Here is a 24,719-nt window from a genome sequence, read left to right as displayed (position 1 = left end):
GGATTATTTGGTGAATAGTGATGGAGGCAGAGAACGTTTCCGGATGTAAATTCTGATTTCCCTAAAAAAAAAAAAAAAAGCACTAGAATGGCTCCTCACACGCTGGAAGTGTTTTCTGACGTCGATATGGCAGCATCAACTAGCAAGCTCCATTTTCACTTGAAATTCTTCTAAACACCACGTAGGAAATCGTTTAAACAAACATACATCGGAAATGTCACGTCGCGCTACAGTGGCAAACATCAGGTGCCGACTGGATCGATAGAACTGCCAACATCAACATTGGCTGTAGCATGGGGAAGTGTATTTGATGTCGGGTGCCGTAACGTTTCTGAGATTCTCACTTCTTTCAACCTACCGTATGGACTTGCATGGATGGAGGGCAGGTACAGCCACTAGTACTATTTAACCGCAAGCTTACACAGACTGGTTCAAATGATTTTGCCGTCCACCCACGCAACCTCTGCACTCACTGTTCAGGCATCTAAAGTGAAAAGTAGTACTGAGGTTGGACTAACTGTGGTCCGACCCTTCATCTGGACTGTATTCTTTAGATATAATCTTCTTCATGCTCCCATTCAGACTGAGAAAGGTGGACTACGATAGGATGGAAGATTAGCACATTCCCAAAACGGAAGCTAGTCTTGGCCTCTGTCAACCACAAAGGAATTACCATGACACGGAAATTAAAATCAGGAGTTTTCAGAAAGAGTGGAGAGAGGGAAGCAAAGAGAGACAAAAAGTGAAACAATGACATCACCTACAATAGAAGAAGGGACTTCTCTGGATGTTGGCAGAGAAAAATAAAGTTTCTGAAAAGTTTCTCTTTTTCCAGTCTATCGTTTGCTCCCCGTGCCCTCTTCTTGTCATGGCATTGTCCCTCCGTCTTGTTAAGTTTAAGGGCGGGAGCAGGTGGAGATGGCGGGCCGGGGTGGGGGTGGAGGGTCACAGGGTGAGCTTGCAGTGACAGAGTTCTTTGTACATTTGCCTCCTCAGCCGCGGCATATCCAGCTGGCCGAAGCTGAACGGCTGCCCTAGTGCCAGACACTTGCAGTACTGCGGGACGGTGGAGGGGCAAATGACGAGAAGAAAAACAAAACAAAAGTTATTGGCTTGCACAAACAAACAAACAAACAAACAAACAGTCACAACAACATGCAACACAAGTCAGCAGTTCCTACAGTGCTGAGCGACCAGCTTTAGGCCTGCATTCACATTGCCTGGGTCGGCCATCAGACGGTCCGGCAAAAAACACTTGGGGTAGTGAGTTCAGGCTGCAGTGGAGTTTGCAGCAGGACACACACACACACCAAAAAAAAAAAAAAAAAAAAAAAAAAAAACACAGCGGGCCTGCGGCGAAAAGTTGAGCCGACTCAACTTTTGGAGAAAGCCAATCACGTAAATCGGCGATCAGACTTGTCGGTGTGTTTTGAGCTGTGGTTTGAGGCGGTGGGAGAATCCCATACAAGAAACAGGAAACATCACTGCCTCTATCGCTGCCACAAGGAAGTTTTAAAACACTACGAGGGTAAAAAACAAAACAAGCACCAAACTGCCCGGGAGTTTGTGTAATAGCTGAATGTTTCCTGCAACAACAAAGCACTTGCTCTGTCTCGCTCATCTCTTCTTTCTCCTGTGAACGCTGCCTTCAAGTGCGATCGGTAACATCGAGATCTATAGACGATCTGATGGAAAACAGTAATTGTGAAATATAAAAGTCTACTTGTGCTACATTGGGGGTTTAAAGAACACAGCAGGACATCACACAAATGGGCCGTTTGTGACACTCCCACACCGCCGGACTACCCTGCGGAAAATAGCCGGATCGCCGTTTCCCCTGTCCGAACGCAGCCTTGTACAGTGGATGCTCAACATGCTTCCTGCCTGACAAGTCAAGGCAGCCGTTTGTAGCCACTCACTGGAATAGGCTGGCCGATATAAACATAAACACTGAGGGCGGTGGAAACGTGGCAGCCTACTTCCTCAAAACCGGCATATCAGGGCTGGCTGAGACATGATGTTGGGCCAGTGAATGGAAGGATGGATGGATGAACGTTTGGAGATCTGCATGAGAACACATGGCCTGACCAAACTCACCTGTAGCACAAAAGCCCCGCAGTCACTGTCGTTGTTTTGACGACCCACATTCTGGAACAAAACAATCCACAATACATCAGCAACACGCAGTACAATTGCTGAAATGCATAACAAAGCCACAGCAATGTGTGACTGGCTTCCAGCAGCAACAACCCACTGCCGCCCCCCCCCCCCCAGTGAGGGCTTTGTGGAATGAGTAACCTCAATATGCGTGTCAAAGCAGAGAAACAAAAAGCATCTCACCATTTTGAAAAAGCCTTTCCATCCCGCCAAAAAGTCCTGTTGGTCTTTCTTGATGGCTTCCGCTTGCAGATACTTAAAAATGTGCTGGGAAAAAAAACAAGGAAAGGTTCCATGAAAAGACTACAGGAGGTAGAGCATACGCATAGTGACAAATGACGACACTAATGATTCCATTAAAATCTAAATACCAGAATACTATGATTAAAAAGGTTCATATTTAAGACGACTCAAATGTACTATAGGATATGGCATTGCAGAGATTATATAGCATGCTTATTTTTGCATTACTCCACCCATATGCATAACAATCCTCTTTCAACCAGATCAATTAGAGCATTCAGTTGTTTATTTTGAGGTTAAGATCGAAATGGATTCCATATCTCATGTTACATGAGGCATTCAACAGACGCCGTTTCCTCTGTACTGTCCAAACACTCTTGGTAGGGGTTGTTGGGGACTTCCTCCTCTGTGTCCCCCCCTTATGGGACAATGTGTCCGAATCCAAATACAAGACCTATATATCCCTGCGCATTCGCTAAATTGGTATTACATTGATCCTAAGCGAGAGCCAAATAAAACAATAAGATAAAGGGCAAATACATTCGTTTAATTAGTCAAGCATCGGAGTTCCAATACACAGATCTGTGGGATCACAAAGCACGCAGCGACTAAGTTTCCCTAGCAACAGACAAAAAGCCAGAGCCGGTCCACGTATCTCTAGACTGTCAGCCCTCGTGAGCCCCGATCGATCCTTCCCCTCATGTCTTATACTTTCTTTCTTGGGCCCCCTCTTCTTCTTCAAACACCGTTGTAATCAAAGATGGGACCTGATACTGACAGCTTTGTCCACATCTGGTACGACACGCACAGAAAACACTGTAAATGATGATCTTCCCAATTATGAAATGTCGACTCTAAATAGTAAAAGTGACACAGTGACTAGTATATTATCCACTAATAAAGAACTGTTCAGTCTGTTATCTAATAAACTGTTAATCTGAACGTTGAACCAAAAGGGTGATCGCTAGCAGTTCTATGAAGGCCATCTACAGCCAGTCACTGGGGGTCTCCCATGGCTTTTACTTTGATTTATTTTTCCAAAAGTAATCTCCTGGTGTTGCTGTCCTAGTCCTACCTTCGGGCAGCGTCTGTTGAGAGTCCGCTGAGAGTCAAAGTATGTGATGGCTCGGCGAGGAATGTCAACACTGACCAGGGACCAGTGGACCTCCAGGTGGATGGGGATCAACAACAGATCCTTCTGAAAGATGTCAACCTGATAAAGTAGTAAAAGGAGAGGTAATGGATGTAAATACAATTTTGTCACGCTATACTATAGGACATTGGTATCACTTTGTCTTATTGGTATCACCTGACTGACTATCTTATAGGCTATATTAGCCCTCCTACACAATCTGGACCTCTTGAAAGACATGTTGCATGAAGGCAAGATGGTTGTTGCACTGCTACAGGTCACAAAATCTGCTGGGTGCCAGAATACAGTGTAACACCAGTGCTAGGCTGAGGAGGAGCACTCGTCCTTCTCGTTATCAAAAGTTCTGAATTTAACATGATGGACGACAGACAAATATTTAAGATTTGTCATGAGTACCCTCCTGTATATATTTCATCTCGCAGCTCTTTTGTTAGGGATGGGAACCGAGATGTGGTTCCAGTAGAGAACAAGTTCCAAGTTTTCTGATCCATTGGAATCATATCCTTCCAACTTTACACGAGTTGCAAAACAAATGACGTCATGCGTCTATGCTGCTACACGGAAGGAGTCATGGCAGAGAGGAAGAAATGTTCTAAAGCTGCTTCATTTTACAAAGACAGATGGCAGCAGCGCTGCTTCGGGCTGGGAGATGAATGAAATCACCACAGTAGCAAACGTGGGACACAGCTTTCCACTGTGTGTGTGTGTGTGTGTGTGTGTTTGAGACAGAGCTGCTTGTGTGAGGTGACGGTGTGTGCGATTTTGTGTGTGTGAGCTGAAACAGTAGTACATTGCTATGTAGTTGTATCGTGCAAGGGCATCTGGATGCGTTTATGAAAACGCAGCAACTATACAGACATTTCATACAGGAGACGTATGTAACCCAGGCTGATGTGCATTTAACCCGCGCTGGACCAGCATAGGAGTCAGCCATCACTGTGAGACCTCACTGACAAACCAGAGAATTATACATCAGCATGATGATATGATCAAAGAACGAGTCTCTCTCTAAATACTTGTGTAGTACACAAGGGAGGGGGGGGGGGGGACACTATAGTCTTTAACACTAATGTTAAAATTTTTTAATGAGTGATGGTTTTTATAATACCTGAAAAACTGTGTAGGCGTATTGGCATAAGGGAGCGTGACAGAGCGGTCAAAGTGCAACCCCATGACTAAGCCTCTGTCTTGGTTGTGTGATTGGAACGAGGCACTTGGAGCAAAATACGAGCAATTCCACAGTAACTATAACGCCTGGATGACAAAATGCTGATAGACAGATGTAACCGCTTTATGGGGGGCTCGGTTAATAGGGATGGGACACTTGATTTGAAATGACAAGAAGGCTACAAATTTACGTAAGAATAAATTGTCTAGCACAACCTTAACTTGAAGAAAATCTTACCGAACAACTTAACTGAAAAACGGTTCAAAGAGCGGGAAGGTTCTGAGGCCCACTTACATTTTTGGTCCACCGTTTGACTCCATCATAGCCTTTTGTCCTTAGCTTATCATAAAAGAAGCTGTTGAAAAAGTGAACCTGAGGGAGAGAACAGAGTAAAGTCAGAGTTAGGGTAGATGTGGTCACTTGTTTGGGGTTTCAATGTACTGCTTTTAAATAGCGCAATAAAGCCATTCTCATGGCCTCCGTTCCTTCATGACTGTGAAAATCTGTTATTTGAGTTGTGCACGGCCTACTTTCTGACACGAGCAGGGCCGCATGTCCAAGTATCTAGCCCAGATGTCCATATTGTGTCCCACTCCTTTTTCCTCCCCACTTGCTTTATTCTCTTTCAAATGATTCATTTTAAAAATGTATGCAAAAAATATCCATGTAAATGCAACAAAACAAATGGGTTGTAAGCAGTGTCAGATTTGACAGCGACACCGCCTTCTCAGCTGCGCGCTCACAAGCTCCACACGGGACGTGACAGAGGCTGGTAGCAGAGTAATCATGGCAAGCGAGAAGCAGCCAAAGCTAACTAACTTAACTTTTGAGAGCGTTTTAAGCTTTGTGGCTTTTTGCTGGACGGCGCTCTGAGCCAGGCAGACTCAAAGCTGACAACCTCACAGATGGATGCGGTGGAGATGGTCTCATACATACACGCAGCGGACCGCTGTGGACTTGTGTCGGTCGCACGGACACGCAAGGATTTCCAGTAAAGAGGCTGCATGTGTCTACGACAATGCACGGACCATCGTGGCTGCGCGACCGCAACAAGTCGATACAGACATTACATAGTATACACTAACACCGTGTAACGCCGATGACTTGCTGATGTGCATCCAACCCGCGCTGGACTCGTTCATAATGAATCAGCTGTCTCTCTGTGAGGAGAGAATCCAGTCTGCAGTGGAGTTCAGACACTTCACTGATAAACCAGAGATCGGCTTTATGGTCAAAGACAGTTTTTGTATAATTAACTTCAGTCTCTGCCAGAGACACTTGCTTTTAAAAGTAACATAAAAGTAACGAGTAAAGTAAAAAGTTACTTTCTATAGGGGGTAACTAAGTAAAGGTGCCGATTCCAATACCCCGACTTCGATACCAGTTCCTGAACAATACTTTTTTTGATACCAATTTCTTAAAACAAAGAGAAAATATCCATTACGGCACAAATCTTTTTATTTATTTTTCAGCTCCTACTATCATCGACGAATATTCTAAATGCTCCAAAGAGGACTAACGTTAAGGTTACACAGGTAGTTATGTCTCCCGTTGTATTCGTTTCCCCTTTTGCGGACATAATGTTCAGAAATGGATATTGGAATATATTTGAACCTCAGTGGATTTTTTTTAGCGAATATTCAAATGTCATTTTTGGCCAATTTTGACAGCCCTAGTCGGCGCGGCATGGTTTTGGCTCGACTGTTGTCACCAAGGTAACCGTTACACTCTTATTTTATAGCTAAACAGTACACTAAAACATGTTTCTGAAAACATTTGAGAAATGAAGAACGCAGTAACAGAATCTTGACTCATATTTGATCAGCGTTGCCGAGTTTAACCACAGTTCATGAGCAGTCACAGGAACAGCGTTAGACTCCTCGGCTCTGATTGGTCGTTTTCCTTCAAGGGTAGTGGAAACTTGTCATTAGGAGCACCAGGAAGTAGGAATGTAATTTTTTTGTATTGCAGATAATCTGCCTCATGTGCTTCTGTCAGGATCCAGTGAAAGTTTCAGCAAATATGACAAAAGAATTTTTTTTTTTTTTTATAAAAGTTACCTACTGTGACTTTAAAAAGGCCTTTGGTATTTATTTCCTTACCTTCTCTGGCACAGAGTCCATGACCAGGTCACCATACATGTTCATAATCTGAATAAAACAGAAACATTATATTATAAAAGAAACATCTTGAAAAAGGGCACTGTAACCTTTCTGATCAGTGACTACAAAAGGTGGTATTCAACCCATTTGGTCCATTTATTGGTTCATTAATACATATCCGCCATCTGACACACTTTCCTGTATCTGTAGGGACTGAGTACACTTTATGTTTTGGCTGAGTTCAGCAAGAAGCCTGCCAATTGTATTGACCTTGTCCTGCGTACTCCACTTTCACGACCCTTGGCATTTATGAATTCATCTCGCCCAAAAGGTGAGACACACATGTACTGTATTCCAAGCAAGTGTTTTATGAACCACCAATTGATCTTTCACAATTCCAGGAAAAAGGTTTTAAAGAGCTGACAGAGTATTGGTTGGCACTTTATTGCTTTCCAGACAAGCATGAGACACATCATTAACAGTCCTGAGGATCAGGTGGCAGTACTTTTATTCTACGCTCATCCTCGGTGTTATTTAACAATGCAAAATCCTGCAGCCGTATGCCTCGTCACGGACCTTTTTTCACTCGTCATAGCAGGAAAAGCACGGATGTAACTGACGACATTAAAATCAGGGGGTCGACCGATTCTGGTTTTTCAGGGCCGATAAGTATACGGATTATAAGTGGCTAATGAAACAGGGTTTTATAACAAATGATATTTTGGAACCGATATTTACAGTGAAAAGATTTTGGTATGTTACAAACTCCCAACACAAGTAGCAATGCCACAGTGTAAGACGACTCTAATACAAGTATATGTGTTGCATAAAAACAATTTAAAAGTAAATGTTATTGTAACAAATAAAAAGCACTAAATTTAACTACAGTAAACGTTTAAAATAACGTATAACGTGTGAAGTGTTGAGTGAAACCGGAGCAGAGGGACAGACAGAGCTGTAGCGGAGCCAAAGTAGAACACTTTTTAATTCATTAACTTTAAACGTTATCAGGCAAATAAAACGGTGATACAGATAATCTGCAAACTGCCAAAAATCAGCCCCGATAATCGGCCAGGCCGTTCATTGGTCGATCCCTCATTAAAATGACTGGACACGCGATGGAACTGAGCCATTATTGACACATTTGGTTTCACCTGCGCGGGCAAGTCCAAATGCCACGGAAAAGGGTCTATTGTGTTAGGAGTGTGTAGTGCTGTACCTGGTCGTTGAGCCAGTTCTGTCCGTACAGAGTGCCCAGGTCATCCATGGTCAGAACGTGGCGTTTGTAATTGACTCTGAATGTTTTAGCCAGGGACGATCCCGACGACCGCTGGAAGGATTGTATTAGGTGCTGGACCACTGCTTTCCTAGTGAAGAACAATTCACACACATGATGCATTAGTAAGTTACTTACTTAATCAATTCACCTATGTAGGGTTACTTCAGAGGTAATACATGGCCCCCACTAGTTTAATCAACCTCCAGATGCCCTAATCAACGTCATAAATTAGGTGAATTGTTAGAATTCTGCTGCCTGTTAACCTACAACCTGACAGAGCCAAATGACCAGGCCTAAGGTTCTAACCACAGAAATAAAATGGATAGAAAGGCCAATGAACTGATTTCTGTGGTCATTTTATCGGTACACAACAAAAAATGGCGATTGTTGTTAGCGGTCATGGTGACAATTTGCGTCGTAAACGGTGTCGCCCGATGGGGAGTGAGGAGGAGGGACAGTTAGATCCAGCGGCAACGGGTCGGGCGGACCGCTACCATTAGACCCAGCCCGCTGTTCAGCTCGTTCTCTGTAACCAATGCAGCATAAAAGCACAGCGAAACCAGCCAGCCAGCAGGTGGACAACTTGTCAGTTGTCTAACGTTAGCTTGCTAACTCCGCCTTAGCCCTCGCCACACCGTTCACGGAAAACGAGCAGAATAAAGCGGTCACTCGTGGCGATAGCAACGTGCTTTGTGTGGCTCGAGCACGAAGTTAATTTGACCCATTTAGCGACTGGCTCTCTGCCACGCAACGTTACTACTCCGCTGCTCGTTTGTCAGTTACTGCAAAACCTCAGCTCCACATCTTGCCAGAAGTCGGCTTATACGTTACCATGGCAATGGTACACCTAAAAATGGCGAGCCGCTTTACCATTCTGCTACGTTGATTTGAACGGAAATGGCCTGTCTATTCATTTTATGTCTATGGTTCTAACTATTCCCATTTACTCACATGCTTTATGTCAAACATTTTCCTGGATAATCACACCGTCTGCATTTGATATGAATGAAACGTTTGTGGCTTATAAAACAGTCAAGTGAACAAGAAATGACAAGGACTGACAGTTATAGGTGCTGTAGGTAGGATTGTGAAGATCCAGGACTTTTTCCTTTGTTTAAAGTCAATGAATGAAGGACATTCCTTGCAGCATTAGTCGGTACAGTTCCAGAACCTTGGTGCATCATTTTATCCAACCATTTCCTCTGCAGTTGAACACCATATGACTGCACACAGAAGAAGTGACCAAACACTGTGTCTGACCTGTGTGGCTGTGAGAAGCTCTCGCTGAAGATGTCCTGAAGCTTCTCCACAATGTCATCCACATGGACGGGGATCAAGCTGCCATACTGCTGTAGAGACTCTTCAAGAATACCTGGAAAAACATAAGATATTATAATCACTCACCATACATACTTCTTTCTTTTTTTAGATTATTTGTTGGGCATTTTAGGGGGAATGACATGCAGCAAAGGGGTGCAGGTCGGAGTCGAACCCGCGGCCGCTACGACGAGGAGTAAACCTCTATACATGGGCATGTGCTATATTGCACCTAGAAAATATAATGACATGCAATATAGCGAACACAAAAAGGCCGCGGTTTTCAGAAATCATTGGAAATGATCACAATCTGCACCCAATGTGGATCCACACCAAAAACAAATCGCTTGTTGCTTGGCCGTTTGTCTTTTTATAAAAAAATTTAAAAAAAACACACACTAACAAGCAAACAAATGGGACCAAAAACTGCAACCTTGGCATGGGAAACTGTGTTGTTATAGTATTTAAGAGAGAATGAAAAAAATCTGTTTTAAAATGATCCGACCGACAGCGAACACGAGCCAACAGCCCGAGTCTCTGATCCTTACCAGTCACAAAACTCATGTGTTCCTCAGTAAGGGCCAGCTCCACTGGTTTGACCTCCACTTCCCGCCTCCCTCTGTCCTCTTGTTTGACTGGAGAGCAGCCATTCATGTGTTCATCTGACAGAGAAAAGAGAAAGAATTACAAACCCATGTTGTTCTCACTTCAACAGTAGCATAATGAGGGCCCCTAAATGTTAACCGAAGCATTGAGAACATTGTAAGTGTACAGACAGTTTATTGAAAAGATAGTTTAGAAAGACAGTAGCTCCCAAGACGGCGGCCGCCTGTTTACGAGAACGCGACTGTCTTTATAATCTCTCTTTTCAATAAACCGTCTGTACACTCAATGTTCTCAATGCTTCGGTTAACATTTAGGGACCCTCATTATGCTACCGTTGAAGTGTGGTGATATTTTGAGCTTTTTTTAGTGGTATAAATAGCGATTTGTTTTTACTTTCCCTGTGCCCCGAATACTAGCGTTGTAAGCTAATCAGCGGTCCGCGCTAGCTTCTTTCAAGCTACAAACACATTGGATTAGCATGAAAACATGTCCCAGAGAGCGACAGAGTGGGTACACATCTGTTATTAACCCCTAGGTTCGTTTTGCACCAGAATGTCCTTTAAGAGACATTGTTAACATTGTTTTGTTTTTTGTCATTTCATGACATTTGTTGTTAATAAAAAAATATAGAACTGTGTCATTTGAAACATATTCTCTACAATACATTTCAACTAGCCCTCTTTAGAAGGAAATGAAGTGTATGCGAGTACCTCTCTCCGACGCTGTGAACCTCTCATCATTGGGGTCATCCTCTCCGTCGGAGTATTGCCGATACCTTTTTGTCCTCCTCTGCTTGCCGTACAGATTCTGCCTTTGCCCTCTTCGGCTGTACCGGTGCCCTTGGGAGCATACCCACTGTGCCCGCTGGCGCCAGCTCTTCCAGTGCTTGGTTAGCCGAAATCCAAGGCCGCCGTGGGATCGCAAGCGCTGCCAGCGCCGGAGCCTCCGCAGAGCCCTGTGCCTGCTGAGGTGGGACCTGAACACGTCCCCGGCTTTGGCCTGGGAGACCGGATGCTCTCCAGGGACATCACCGCCCTCTTCTGCCTTCTGCTGGGGTCCGTGATGTTGGTGGTGTTGGTGGTGTTGCTGTGAATGAGGGTGCTGCGTGGACTGGGAGGGAAATTCTGGGACCTCCCACTCCAACTCTTCCTCGTCTCCATCTTCCACCTCATACTCCTCCTCTTCATCTTCTTCCTCCTCATTGTTATCCCAACCCTTGCCCTCAAACTCTAACTCGTCCTCCCCATCCAGATTGTTTTCTTCGTCCCCATCACCTATTGGCTTGATCATACCCATCCCGTCCTCGTCCTCGTCCTCATCCTCCTCCACATACTCGCCTGTCCACACCTTCTCTTTCTGCCCCAGTCTGAGGTGCATGGGACTGGGTACACTGTGGCCTGACACCGGGACAATGAGGTGGTCTCCAGGGATCCCACCTAAACACAAACAGGAACAGGGATTGACTAACGTCAGCTGTGTTCAATCTCATGCCGTCATCGTGACCCAAAAGCCTTCAGGGTTTCATTTTAACCAAATACTACTGGAGTTCATTCCGCTTGATGCATGTACTGCTGAATGAACAGACTGTTGGGCTTTGACGTCACAGAGTGTGTGAGAGTTCATAAATGATACGCCAACAGCGACTCGTCACCACTGAAGACCTGGAACTAGGAAACGCTTGGCATATCTGCTTGTAAAACGATTTATCAATCATCAAAATAATTGCCTAGGGGTACTTTGGAGCACTGCAGAGGGTACGTGAGATTTTTAAAAATGTTCGATTAAAAAAAAAAAAAAACATTGCGCGGGCAATCTGACAAGTGACACTACAAGTCTGGTAAAACTGTTGCGTCCGTGCTCGTCACACGCACGCTGCAAGAGTTGAATTGTCTCAAACTTTTCCCTACGCAAACGGTGCTCAGTGCAAATCAATGAACAAGAGACTCTTGCTGTTTGCGAGTTCCCTAAACCAGTGGTTCTCACACTTTTTCATATCAAGGACCCCTGAACTGACACAAATTAGACCAGGGACCCCCTTCTGATAAGACTTGTTGCTTTTAGATGTTTTGGGTAACACTTTACTTGAAGGTATCTACATAAGAGTGACATGACACTGTCACGAACACATGAACCCTAACCCTAACTTGTCATGACAAAAACCAAATGACACTTACTAAAAGAAGCATTATGTCATAAACGTTTATGACTTGTTTATAATGTTTATGACACGTTCATGACCGTGTCGTGTCACTCTTATGTAGATACCTTCAAGTAAAGTGTAACCGATGTTTTATTAACAAAAGTGAATGGAACCCATGAGCTAAATAGTCATACAATCTGTCAGTGTTACTTATGGATGAAATTATAGTAAAAATAAATCCATCCATCCATCCATCCATCCATCCATCTTCATCCGCTTATCCGGGGTAAATGATTCCCCTTTTTGTTAGGGTTCCCCTGGAACCCCTTCAAGAACCACTGCCCTAAACTATAAATCAGGACATAGACAGCGGGGCTTCTGCTTGTCAGAGCATCGGCACAAGACTGGATTTATTGATTAACGTCAAGTTTTAACTTAAATAAGGCTATATCATTAAAACTATGCTAAGTTAGCCAAGTCTGTGGTTAGCAAAGACTAGGATTGCCAACATTTGTTATAAATCTGTCATTACGCATATACGATAACGTTATTACTGTCAACTAATGTCATTCAGTTGTCCGGCAGGGATACAGTAGTGCACAGAATCCCCATGGTTACCACACATTGACGGCCTGGCGTTTACTCGCGGGGCGTTCGTCTGCCGGTCTGTTCACACGAGGAGCGCAGTGAGACCCCGCCGAGCCACGCCACTACACAGGCTAAGTGTTGCTTGCCGTCTGAAAAGATCTTAATTCCTGAAATAATAATAATAATAATAATAATGAATTAATTTAGTGAAGGATTCTAAAAGTTTGAAATGTAGCATTCATTTGTTTTTCAGTTGCAATGTTGTCGTTTAGTAAATCAGACAGTGATGGCGCAGGTCTGTACTGTACCTCGTTATACTCGTTATACTTGGTGTTTTATTTCTGCCACAAATGTTTTGAGCTGGTCTGGGGGTATTTAGATGGAAAAAAGCGGGTACATTATTGAAAACAAGTTTGACAACCACTGGACTAAACTATTACATTTCAGTTCAACTTTAGTTACTTCAAAAGTCTGACAGCTAAAACTAATTAGATTTGACAACATATTTGAAAGGATTAAGAATTCAATAAGCAGATTTGATACAGATTTGATCAAATGTTACCCAACACCAACTAACCCACTTGGAAGTGGACTGAAACACATCATTTACATAACCAAATCGCCAGGGGACTATAGTCCAATACAAAAAGTGAGTAAGTGTATTGAACAAATTAACGACTGGGTGTGCCAGAACTTTCTAAAAAATTAAATGAGGAAAAAAAACTGAAGTGGTTGTTTTTGGAGCAAAAGAGGAACAATTAAAAGTGAGCGCTCAAACAAAACAAAGCCGGAAATCTTGGTGTAGTCATGGACTTTTCAATAGCCACATTAAGACAATTACAAAGACAACCTATTATCACTTCAAGAATATATCAAGTGTTAAAGGACTTTTGTCTCAGCAGGATGTGGAAAAACATGTCCATGCTTTAATCTTCAGTAGCAACTGTTTTTTTTTCTTCTTTTAAATCATGTCTGAAGACCTCTCTTTTTGATGCTGCCTTTCTTTAAATAATTGTTAATTTCTTATACTGCACTGTACATTTTACTCTCGTATTTTATCTGTTTTTTTTTATGTTTTTAACGGTTTTTCTTTGATGTTCTATGTAAAGCACTTTGAATTGCCCTGTTGCCTACAATGTGCTATACAAATAAAGCTCCGTTGCCTACAACATAATTCATGATAATACAAGCCTAACTAGGATGTAAACATATTAACCGGGAGTAAAAGGCCTACCTCCTCCTGTGTCGTCTTGCCCCACAGCGGTCAGACCCAGGTCTCCCTGCCAGCGGTTCTGGGCCAGGCTACCGCCACTGTCTCGCATTATCCACGGACAACCCACGACCTGCGCCAGCTCGTCACCTACAAACAACAACAACAGTATGCAGCGGGGGTGTTATAACTACTTACTTTCTATAGAAATGTAGCTTGCTAGTTATCCTGGAGTGAGAGAGAACTTTGAGAATCAAGAGAATCACTTTGAACACAGCGCTCCACTCTCTCTCCACGCTAGTCACATTGGCAATTTATAAGATATAGTTCAAGTTGTTAAATATCATCACATCCCTAATCTGACAAGAACATCATTTCAATTCAGCTGCCATCTTGTAAACTATTATCCAAGTTGCATTCATTTATGGTATGGGTGAGGGAGTTGGGGGCGGGGGGGGAACTAGTAATGTTCTTGCCCCATCTAGGGCTGGGCAATATGTATCGTCAAAACAATATGAAAATGTCTATTGTATATATTTTGTTTCATACCATTTTCATGGGGATGTCGAAAAACCAGCAGCCGGACTTTGTTATGGCAATATTTACGTCATTTGGACATCACTTTATGTTCTGATCTTGCACATGGAAGTGAAGTTGGAGCGAACCATAGAGGCGCCATTTTGCCAACATAGAGTATACAAATATAGGCTTTACTATGTGGTTATTTATACACACTATTTATTAATGGATTGTTGCTAATATGTATTAATAATTAAACATGTTTTTTTATATATATATATATATATATATATATATAGATAGATAGCTCTTGTTATCGAGGTGTGAAACGGCCAACATCGGGATAGAAGAGTCTGGCCATATTGCCCAGCCTGTGATTGATTGAGTCACTCACTCACACTTCCTAAACCTTAAGGGGGAAATATGAACCCTGACATTTCACCTGTTATCCAACAGTGGATTTTATCCACATAATGTATGTATTTTGTAATGTGAAAGAAGCCTGATATCAGCCCAGAATGACAATGTTTACACCAGAAGAGAAAATCAGGCTCAGTGTGTAAAATTAATGAATTCAAGTGGACCGAATAACAACTGTGAGATGGTCAAAGTCCCTTTCAAAATGCAAACCGCTGCTGAGTATTAGGTAGGCTCTAATCTTGCTACCCACTGTGCTAACGTTACACAGTCCAGTATGCAAATCACCTCATTAAAGCATCACTCATGCCTTATGGTGACAGTGCCGCAATTGGTACAACTAGCGGAACACGGCATCACTTTTACATGAAATGTACAACAGGCAGTAACGTTGATGACCTACGACCTTCCAACGTAACTTTGATATTCGTTAATTTACAAAGCCATTGGGTTGCTTTAATGGCAAATAAAAGCCTTCTGGTCTCACTAGCTAATGCTGACATAGATCAAATGTTTAGAAAGCCACAGGCTTGATGCCATTCTCCAGTTTTCATTCGGAATACATGTCCCTGTTCTTTCACAGGCAGAAGAACTGCTCTGTTAACACCGGGACTCTAGTAACCATGTGCATCTGGTCGGAGAGCGGATATGTAATTTAGCATAATAGCTACACAGAGTAGGACAGTCACTAACGTTAACTGAGCAACGGGGCAAATTGGCGTTTATAATAGTGAATAATTTGACGAGAAGCTGCTAGCTATATGATGATAACTATATTATCCGTTGCAGGAAATAGTCCTTACCAAGCAGCTAGCTTGTGCGCGTTGAGCGCTAGCAGCATCGCCGTCATAGTTTCACCACTTAAACCTCAATAAAAGTCGCATTCATTGCAAACCTCGTTATTTCAGTGACTGTGGGTAGCCAAAGTCCCTGCACCATCGTTAATAACGTTCTGAAATAAACAAGAGTTCTTCAACAATCCGTTGTCTATCCGTGCTAACACGTTAGCTGGTTAGCCATGTTGTCGTTAGCTAGCTAGCTAGCTAGGCAGGCACCATGTTAGCTACAGCAAAATAAAACGCCCGGTGCGCTGTATTCGTTAATAGCTAGGTATTGCAATTGTATGCTTACCGTTAGCCTGCAGATTTATATGAATGTGTCCAGCTGCTTCCGACTGAATGTTGGGCGTGTTTAATTTGTATGGGTATCGAACCAAAACAAATGCTAATTGGTGTTAAACCTCATTCAATGAAGTCAGGTGTGGAGCAGTCAGATGTCACCTCCTTGCGAACTTTATTTCTTTTAGGTCTTCCGGTTCAGTGAAAAACGCAAACGCTTAACATAAATGGTAGAATACAGTCAACGACGTACGTGAAATCTACACAAAATAATCTATTTGAATTGAAAAGGTCTGTAAGAAACCGATAGATGCGCTGTGCCGGATCACTGCAGATTTTTCGCTCTCATGTCAACTACAACAAGTCCGTCGCGCAGCAATGGCGTCATAAAGAGTATGTTTGTAAGGGTAGCCTTTCCTTTTTGAACCCTAACATCAGTCTTCTGGAAAACACATTATTTTTGGTGGATTAAATAAACTAAGTGAAATACAATCCGTTATATTTTGAATTTATTTTATTACTTGAGTGATTGAGTCACATTTTGTAAAATCGTTTCTTGATTTCTGTAGCCTAAAGTATATAGCCCAATAGGCTACAATTAAACACTACTATTGTCCCGCATTTCCTGTTATATTGTAATATTTGGATTTGGTGATGAGTTCATGAAAGTTCTAGCAGATAGGTCGAGGAGAGGGAACAAAGATGAGCTTAGTGGCGTTTTTCCATTACATGGTACCTGCTCGACTCGCCTCGACTCTACTCGACTTTCTTGTTTTTCCATTATGAAAAAAAGGACCTGGTACTAGCTAACAGGTACTTTTTTTTTAGTATCACCTCCGTCGAGGTTCCAAGCGAGCTTTCAGTTCAGGGGGGCTAGAGTCATCAGACATTCATCAGACTGGTCCCATCTTCTCCAGTGTTAGGATTAGCTGCTTTTCTCTGCTGGCTGTCACTGGTGATCATATCACTTGTTCATATCATTTGTGATCCATCTGCACGTCTTTTAAAGTATAAAAAGTAAAAGTACTCAATGCAGAAAATTCCTCACATTTTACAAACTGGAAACAATCCAAACAGTTGTGTATTTGATGGTCTAATCATTTCAGCTGGACTTGAAGTTATATTGTTGGGTATTTTGTGTGCAAAAATCTTAATCTGTAAAGTAACTAGTAACTAAAACTGTCAGATTAATGTAGTGGAGTAAAAAGTACAATATTTCTCTCCGAAATGTAGCGGAGGCAAAGTAGAAAGTGGCATGAAAAAGAAAAGACTAGGTCTAATACCATTTTTTTGCTTCCCGATACCGATTCCGATACCTGAACTTGCGTATCGGCCGATACCGAGTACTGATCCAGTGTCATATATTTTATTATGTTTTAAGAGCTACTATCCTATATGTATATATATGTGATATGATTTCTATCTTTGTTGTCAGCCTGGCTCAGGTTAAACTTTATGTGAAACATGAACAAACACAAACAATGAATGCCATAGAACTTTCATTTATTTTCCAGTTTGACAGTCAGTCATAACGGAAAAAGAACATCAATTAAAGTAGATTGATAGATAGATAAATAGCTAGATGCTTTATTCATCCCGAGGGAAATTTTAGAGTAGTAGTAAAGTAGTTTTTCTGCAGGGCTCAATTACGCCGTATCAGATCGGTGCATAAACTCCAGTACTTGCCGATACAGATAGCAGCATTTTAGGCAGTATCGGTATCGGAACATCTCTAGAGAAGACTCAAGTAAAGTACAAGTACCTCAAATTTGTACTTAAGTACAGTGCTTGAGTAAATGTACTTAGTTACATTCCACCACTGCTCCTGAAGCTCTTTGACTTGACTCACTTCGGTTCTCTGCTGGGATCTGAGCTGCTGCCTCCCATCCGAGCTTCTTCTCTCCGTGAGAGGGATCAGCGTAGCGAAGATATGACTGTTTAAAAGCCCTTCTAGGGACAGGCATTAGAAACTAGCAATAGCTATAAATGCCGTGATGCTGTACATTGAAGATTTGTTGCACACATGTCTATGTCGTAGCATCTGTCCCTATTCAAATAAACATGAAATGAAATGTAAATGATCTTCTCCCTGTCCTGCGCTGCTTTATCAGCAGAGCCATTGATGGCCTCCACCTCATGCTGAAGCAGCTTCACATCTCTCTCCCTGTCCTGGAGTCTCTGCTGGATGTTTCTGCCAGCTCTTTCTACTGATGATGTAGTCTATATCGACGTTTCATTTAAGGGATTGTTCAGGTTCCGTCGGATGTCCCTCTTCTTCGGCCGGATGTCCGTCACCTTCCTCTTTCTTTGTGTTGGCGTTCTAAACTCCGGTGGATTTGTGAGGACTATGGTTAACTGCTCCTCAGATCTCTGCAGGGTAAATCCAGACAGCTAGCTAGACTATCTGTCCAATCTGAGTTTTCTGTTGCACGACTAAAACAACCTTTGAACGTACACACATTCCACCAAAACAAGTTCCTTCCCGAGGCTATTTTGCAGAGGCACCATTGCTCTGTCCGGAGCTTAGCGTTGCCCAAGACGTTTGTGGTTGGTTTGAAGAAATGCCAATAAACCAGAGCACATTTTTCTCCCATCTCAGAATGCTGTGTGAATTAGCCAGACCTTCCTCCTCAGCAGCGCTGTGGAGGAAGGTCTGGCAAAGCGAGACTGCTGCTGATGCAGCGTAACATCTTCCTCACCTCATTGTGACGAGAGCAGATGTTCTCATGGAGCCTATGGAGGGCTCCACCAGCTAGGGTTTTTCCAAAGACAGGGGAGGTTGAAGGTGTTTCTTACAGTAAGGCTATTCATGTAGCCTCTTTTAAAACTAAAGAATTAGAAAATGCAGAATTTTCAAAACACCCCCGAGCAGAGCTTGCAGAATAAAAAAAAACAACAACTAATAAACACCATCTCTTTTTTTCCCATCATAATATGTTTTTGTTTGTTTGTTTTGGTGCAAATAACTACTAACTAATGATGACCGACCGACTGACCGACTAACCGATCGACCAACTGACCGACCGACCGACCGACCGACCGACCGTCTACTAACTAACTAACTGACGGACTAACAAACTAATGACCAGGCCCAAACGAAATCTGCAGATTTTTGGTAATCCAGAATGAAATTCTTGTCGGAATTTAGCGGAATGTTTTTTTTGCTTGTAATGTGATCGGCAATATTCATTTAGGATAACAGAAATGTTTTAAATTGTTTAAATTCTGCGGAAAATCAGAGGAGGTGTTGTCGGAATTCAGACTACACAGATTCTGTTTGGGTCTGCTAATGACTAACTAACTAACTAATTAAATGGAGTATCTAATGGAGATAGATACTTGAAAAAGAACAGACCCAGGAGTCCAGAACCATTTTCACAGCCTTTGTCAGCCATTTTTATCAAGGTCTTTAAGTGGGGAATGACCCCAGTGGTCTCCTTGAAAATGATTACAAAAACTGTATGTCAGATAAGATTCAGCTTCAGAGAGCATGCATTTAACTGGCAGACATAAAACAAGCTTTTGCACTCTTAACAATATAAATAAGCAGTAGATAGCACAGCACCAGAGGAGAGCGTAATCACTGTTGATATCTTTTTTCTGACTACGGGGTAATAAAGGAAGGGACCTTGATGACAGAACCAGCATTACAAGTTATCAAAAACGGAGCTGCCACTGGGAGGCGAAAGACTTCAACTTAAACGGGGGTATAGGATCAGAAAAGTTTTTTTTTTTTTAACTTCTTCCTACTCCTTTTTGAACATAGGAATCCTTATTTAAATCATTCACAATAATTCTGAAAGATGTGTTTGCATTTTGTTAGTATTCTGTTGTGTTGGTTTCCTTGCTTGTACTGAAATGTACAGTATATGTTCTTATTTATCTTCTGTTTTTTATTTTAACAAAAGAAGATGTGGCTCACATTCACACATCTGACACACTGTTTTTTCTGTGGAATTGTGTAGAGCAGGTAGAGAGGTTTGAAGTCCTTGGTCCCGGTTCAGTAGGACTACCTGGAGTCAGGGGCGCAACTACCCAGTGTCAGAGGGCTATGCAATCTGTTGCTTACAGTCTTCATCTGTAAGCATCACTAACGTTAAAGTGCAAAATGAAACGAATGTGAGGAGGACTCGGAGCTTGAACTAATAGAACTCCTACCTGAAGACAAGAAAATATGTATTTTTTTTTTTCACCATCGCTTTGGCGCCCCCATGGTGCTGCGCCCCTTTACGCCGCATATAGCCATACCCACTTTTTGCGCCACTGCCTGGAGTCTTCGGCCCCAGTTATTGTATACCTGACTACAATACACATTTGCTATAGGCTCAGTCACAATTGTCAGATTGACAGCACTCTAGCCCAATGGTTTGGGGGGGGGGGGGGGGGGGGGGTGCCACCCCGTGCCCCCCTTCTAGCCGGCCCTTGCTCACATGTAACCCTAATTGCCACCCTAACATGTGAAACCAAAAGCCAAAGTGACTTATTTTTCCTCTATGTTATGCGAGTACGTCATGTTCTACGTCACGTATGTAAATTTGTCACGTGTGTATGTGACCAACCTGCTTATTTGAACCCAAACTATGATATTTTGCTATTAGACACCTAACTGGAAACCAAACGGCAACCATTTCAAAATGGTAAAGGTTCTGTACCTGATATTCAGAACATTAATATAGCAGCAAACAATGATTTGCTCTGTAAAGATACAGTGAAGTAATGGCATCCTGAGCAGAGAACGATCCTGTGGTTGTATTAGGTCATGACATAATCTCTGAAGAGGTAGCGTCTGTATTTGTCCTTCAACATGAGGCCGTATGGGTCGGAGGACCTGCTGTGGTTTGAGCTGCAGCAGGCAGCTGTTTCCCCAATTTAAAAACACCACAGTACACCACCTAGCTGGTGAACATACATTATAGCAGCTCAAAAGAGAGATATTTCCCTTCAACGTTGCCTGGATCCATCTAATTGGTACTAATTCTAAGAAAAGTAGATACAGCATCCAATTAGTACATTTCCAATTAATGAATCACTCAGCAGTAAAAATGTAAAATGTGTCTATGGATAAGCATACCATAAAACACATACGGAGAGTAAAGTGTAAAATACTTTAACATTTATTCATTTGGTAAACGCTTAGAAGGAATTGAGAAGAGACAAGGCAAAGCATACACACTTTATTTGTATGAAGTTCATACTCTTTGATATTGCGAGATTTTAAAAAGCATCTAAAAGAAATGACAGAAACACAGGATAAGTAGGTCAGTGGAGGCTGAAAATGACTCCATTTGGAGGCCAAATCTTGAATTACTCACAACAGATGTTCACATCAATTTCACATTTCATAGTCTGTGATTTGATAAAGCAACAAAAAGCCGACTTTAAAGAAGGAGGAGCGGAGCGGGCGGCTGCTTTAAAAGTTGCTTTCGTCCAAACTTTTCATGATGCCCGCGACCCAGGAGAGATTGGGATCCACGCAGATGTGACGAGACTTTCTTGTAACCAGACTGAAAGACAGAAGGTGGAAATGACATTATAATGGTCGACAACTGAGACAGAGCTAGCAGAACAAGAAGGAAACCAAATAGAACGTAGAACATGGGGACCAAAATCATGATTCGTTATGAGAAATCAATTGTAAAGAGTATGCAATATACTGTATATCTAATATCTGAGCAAATGTTAAAATAAATCTCAGAATGTAACACATCTCAAAACCCAAGCAGAAAAACAGTCGGCTAAATGTTGCATAGTTTCATCCTGGATCACTGCTGAAAAAATAATTTAATTTTTAAAAATGTATTTAAAAATAAATAAAAAATTGCGTCTGCTGATGAGAAAATGAAAACTTAGGGTAATTAGCAGCAGGTCTACACTTTTTTTTACAAAGTAATAGTCACGCTGAGTAATACTCTTTATACTTATTTCAGTCATAGAATTCTAAAAATGAGTAGGGTGAACTTAGTTGTGAGCACTTACATGACTCCGGTCTTGGGGCAGCGGTGATCAGTCATGTAATATGAGCTGATGAGCTTTTTGTTCAGTCTTCTCGGGTAGAGTGTGAAGCAGCAGTCGTCAGGACCCGCCGTATCTGAAGAAGAAAACGTATTATCAGGATATTCGGAGAAGTAACACCCCTGACACACATTAGGTTTGAATTCTAAAATCTTACTGTTGCAGATCACTGAGGAGAGCAATGCAAGTCCCAGGATGCCGAGCAGCAGGATGCGACTGGTTCCCATGATGGCTCGGTTATTCCTTCTGGATGCGGTGCTGGAGAGATCAATACCACAACTGCTCCTTACCTGCAGTAACGGGCTTCTAAACAAAATGAGGTGCGGTTGTTAGGTTTATCAAGATCAAAAATAATAATAAAAAAGGTGTTACTGTTGTGGAGGAGGAGGAGGGGGAGGAGGGGGGCAGTTGTGGTTTTCAAAGCGACTGAAGTTGCCTGCAATCGAAACTTTCCACTCAGCTTTTGAAAAGTTTGAGGTAGAGATCACAGGAAATGCGCTCGTGGTTAGCCCAGAGATGGAGCTCCAAAGGTAAAGACGGGGAAATGCAGCAAAACCAATCGCTACAGTGCAGCCCCTAACTACTCTTTAAGTGTTTCTAGAAAAAATGAAATAAAGAAGCAGAACTAAAGTAGAAAGGGTATCCGGTTTGTTATTGGTCACAGAAACTGACTTCAGGGCTGTAATGATATCTAAATATTGGTTTAAAAAAGATCAAAAAGTTCAACAATTACCGCAGCAGACATCACCGCAAATGCCCCCTAACACTAAAAGCCAGCAGAAAGCGTAACAGCACTGAGGTGTCCCAGGTGGGTGGGGGGTGAAAGTGTACAACATTAGCAGCAGACTCACAGCAGTAGTGAGTGAAATATAGCCTAACTCACGTTTTAAAACCAGAGATTGAAGAAATATGTCGATTCAAGGTTTATTTGTGTGAGGCGGCTTACAACAGCTGCATCGGCATCATCCACGCCGTTTCTTTAAAGCCCAAACACTTCCATAAAGCCAAAAATCGATGCAGCAGAGGCTAATATCTGGACTTTTAGTACCTATTCTAGGTCCACCTTTAAATTCATTGGATCCTATATTTCCCATGATGCAACTGAATGAAAAACAAATCACCCTGCTGACATCATCAGGGTTATTTTCTCAAGCTTTAGAGAGCTCCCTCCAGAGCCACGGAAGCCTTTATACAACCATTTTCACACGCTGACTCCTACTCTCTTTGACCAGTAAGCTTCTGTGTAAAAGTTTCTATAGAAGTCTATGAGGAAAATGACCCTACTTCTCACTTGATATATTATCTCAATAAACATTTTCATAACAAGTTGATGGTCCCAATTGCTAGTTTCAAGTCTTCTTCAACACAGCATGATTTTTACTTTGTAGATTATGGTCCCATATAGAGTAATAGAGTGATGATGGTTAAGGGCGTGGCGTCTGCGTTATCATGGATCCCACGCAACTTCTAGGCAACTCCTGCCCTACGAAGCAGCCTGATTGGTTGGGGTTAGGCATTGGCCTCGAGTGGTTAAGGGTTAGGATAGCCAACTGGTCAGGGGAAAGGACCTGAACAAATCGGGTTCCATTACCTAGCGTAAGCATGGACGATTGACATGTGGCTACCACGGTGTCGTCCGTGTTTTCGCCTAAGAACTTTGACCCTGTCACTCTGTGTTTTCACTTCCTCGCAGTTGATTGTAACATTTTTGCCGCTTGTTAGCATTCACTTCTACTAAAAGACCCTCAAAAGGAGTCGGCTGTTCGTTTTGCATCTTGCTAACCAAGCTAGCTAGCGCTCGTCTAGTTATGGTCACGTCTGGTTTAAAAAAACCAAGATGGCGACGGCCAAAATGTCAAACCTGAGGCTTTAAAATGGGAGTCCACACCATGGCTACTGTTAAACAGGCTATGGGAGGGACCCTGAATTAATGTGTCCACACGCAAAGATGAATATATGTTCGATTACTGAAAATACAAATAAAAAGAGCTTCGTTATTGGAAATATCTAATACAATACTGGAAGAAAATATTAAATGCACAAATATTTTCAAAATTGACAAAGAAAAAACGGTGGAGTGCTCCTTTAAAGACTCTTGTGTTCTCATATTAGTTTGTCTGCTACTTAGAGTTGACCAAAGGAGTTAAATGCATCCTTTTCCATCAAATGTGAACAAAGACACACTGAACTGCTCCTGGTTGAATATGTACAGCTCTTTATTTTAATAAAACCATTATTTATATACAGTTCAAGTGAGACAAAGTTGCATGGCAACCCTCTGCTGTCTCCATGTATGTCCATCAGTCCTCTACAGTACAACAGGTCTCTTAAAGACGAAAAATAACAAGACAATGCAAAAGAAACAAAACCCAAGAAATTCCAGCATATTACACTTTTTATTCATATGTAGTTTGAATTTAGTTTCTGGTGGGATCGTACAGTGATGTGTGTGTTTTGTGAAGGGAAGCAGGTAGTGTTTGTTAGAGCTGGGAGGGCCAATTCAAACACAGACCAGCCTTGAATGTCACAACTAACCAGTAACTAACAGATGTCATTCTGAAAATGCCACTTGACAACACAAACACATGAAAAACACACACACACACACACACACACACTTTAACTTGCACTGTCACTACTTAAGCACAAAACAAAAATCAAAAGGATGACAAACAGGCAACCGGTTTAAA

The 24,719-nt window shown here is 42.2% G+C and overlaps 2 protein-coding genes across 2 annotated transcripts; both read right to left on the bottom strand.

Annotated features, from left to right (window-relative positions):
- Positions 1-594: 594 nt before the first annotated feature.
- senp3b (SUMO specific peptidase 3b) lies at positions 595-16,395 on the bottom strand. The gene is made up of 12 exons (XM_078276172.1): positions 16,031-16,395; positions 13,988-14,113; positions 10,736-11,461; positions 9,968-10,081; positions 9,363-9,474; positions 8,043-8,190; positions 6,824-6,871; positions 5,016-5,093; positions 3,476-3,613; positions 2,341-2,424; positions 2,098-2,148; positions 595-1,056 (listed from the first exon to the last, which is right to left on the bottom strand). Exons 2-12 carry the CDS (start codon positions 14,073-14,075, stop codon positions 946-948), a joined length of 1,698 nt encoding a protein of 565 aa, XP_078132298.1. The 5' UTR covers positions 14,076-14,113; positions 16,031-16,395; the 3' UTR covers positions 595-945.
- Positions 16,396-21,176: 4,781 nt separating this feature from the next.
- On the bottom strand, positions 21,177-22,348 carry ccl36.1 (chemokine (C-C motif) ligand 36, duplicate 1). Its single transcript, XM_078276404.1, has 3 exons — positions 22,187-22,348; positions 21,994-22,105; positions 21,177-21,521 (listed from the first exon to the last, which is right to left on the bottom strand). The coding sequence occupies exons 1-3, from the start codon at positions 22,254-22,256 to the stop codon at positions 21,428-21,430; spliced, it is 276 nt and encodes a 91-aa protein (XP_078132530.1). The 5' UTR covers positions 22,257-22,348; the 3' UTR covers positions 21,177-21,427.
- Between the last annotated feature and the right edge of the window lie 2,371 nt (positions 22,349-24,719).

The sequence above is a fragment of the Sander vitreus genome, chromosome 19 (genome assembly GCF_031162955.1).
Source record: "Sander vitreus isolate 19-12246 chromosome 19, sanVit1, whole genome shotgun sequence".
Classification (NCBI taxonomy): Eukaryota; Metazoa; Chordata; class Actinopteri; order Perciformes; family Percidae; genus Sander; species Sander vitreus.
Note: the sequence above shows the minus strand (reverse complement) of the source record. Positions and strands in the feature narration are given on the sequence as shown.